The following is a 1,525-nucleotide window of genomic DNA, read 5'->3' on the forward strand; positions in this document are numbered from 1 at the left end:
TGATCAACACACACACACACACACACACAAAATAATAAAAAAAAATATCCATCTCTGCTACCATAACGTGATCCGATCCAACCAAAAGCAGTAATACTTACTATCCTACAACCCACCAACTTTCCCTTTCCTTACCACTCACCCTACAAACTCTTCTCTTCAAGCTCCAACTCCTTCTCCGCAAACCCGACCTGCCCCTTTTCCACATCAAACACGGCATAAACCGCCTTCAAAAAAACGTCTCCCAATATCCCAAAGTCCTCCATATCAAAGCTCTGCAAGCCCCCCATGCACGTCTCCTCGTCGTCCGGCAGGCTCGAGTAGTTCATGTACACTCCCGGGATGGTCGCCACAAACCCGTTGTCGAACTCGATCTCGAAGTCGGGCAGCGTGCCTGCACCACCTCTCTTGTTAGGATTGGATCCCTTAGGATGCTCGTACGGTGCCATCTTGCCGCCTTTGGCACCCGTGTCTGTGTCGGAGAGCTGGCAGGGATACGTCCACAGCCCGCCGAGCGACCGGTTGTATGTCGCGTTGGGGACCTTGGAGTAGTACGTCGCGCAGGTCTCTTGGTCGAGTAGGAGGAGGGTTGTGCCTGTGTCGACGATGGCTGTCCAGCCGTTTCCTGAGCCCAGCTTGCCGTTCATCCTCTTCTTTTCCTTGTTCTCTTCGATGTAATCGTTGTTCTTCTTGCCACCATTCTTCCCATCAACAACCCTCGCATCGGCATAATCCACCTGCCAGAACCCCGAGTCCCCTACTACGGGTGTCCAGTACACCTGCTTACCTTTCTTAATCCGCCCCTTGTCGACAAACCCAAATGTGTAGGCCCCCTTGTCGCTGTGCCACCGCAGGTCGACCGTGAAGATAGGCTCGGCCAGCTGCGGCACGATGGCCGAGAGCACGGTCGGCTGGCGGGGGATGGTTTGCGAGGGCAGGGCGTAGGCGAGCCCGAAGATCCCGTCGATGTCTGGATCGTCGGTCAAAGATGCGGAGGCCGAGATGGCCGACTCGATGGTCGCGTTTTGGATGGTTAGGTTGCCGAGCGAGATGTGGTCTGTGTAGACGTTGCCCCAGGCGCGGCTGCCGTCTCCTGGATGGTATTAGTTAGGAGTCAGGGATGAAAGATTGGGAGGCGTGACTTACCGTAGGTGATCATCCAGGAGGTGTTGTTGACCTTGCGGGCGGTTTTGGATTTGTCGATGTCGAAGACCTTGCGGTCACCCGCGACGTTTTTCTTGGTGTCGGAGGTGTAGATCCATCTGATTACTGTCAGTCATGGTGGCATCGCGATGTGAGCTATCTGGCGAAACACTCACACATCGGAGCTCCCTGTGTCCATATCGACATCCAACCATTGTGGTGGCGTACCAAATCCAACACGGCTCAGGTACTCGCGATCATCGCGCACACTCTCAGCATTGATTTCACCAACTGTTTGCGAAGTTAGTGATCATATTCCCCTTCTAATTCTCTCTCTCTCTCTCTCTCTCTCTCTTCTTTTCTTTTTCTTTTCTTTCGTTCG

General features: G+C 53.7%; 1 protein-coding gene across 1 annotated transcript in view; it reads right to left on the bottom strand.

Moving 5' to 3' along the window:
- Positions 1 to 143: 143 nt before the first annotated feature.
- The window catches only part of CTHT_0015220 (uncharacterized protein), a gene marked incomplete at both ends in the record, with an annotated part of 1,581 nt that continues 199 nt past the window's right edge, over positions 144 to 1,525 (bottom strand). The window contains 3 exons of the mRNA XM_006691967.1: positions 144 to 1,093; positions 1,147 to 1,262; positions 1,320 to 1,434. Of these exons, the coding sequence (XP_006692030.1) occupies positions 144 to 1,093; positions 1,147 to 1,262; positions 1,320 to 1,434 (1,181 nt within the window). The remainder of the gene's footprint in view (positions 1,094 to 1,146; positions 1,263 to 1,319; positions 1,435 to 1,525) is intronic.

The sequence above is a fragment of the Thermochaetoides thermophila genome (genome assembly GCF_000221225.1).
Source record: "Thermochaetoides thermophila DSM 1495 unplaced genomic scaffold scf7180000011814, whole genome shotgun sequence".
In the NCBI taxonomy this organism is placed as follows: Eukaryota; Fungi; Ascomycota; class Sordariomycetes; order Sordariales; family Chaetomiaceae; genus Thermochaetoides; species Thermochaetoides thermophila.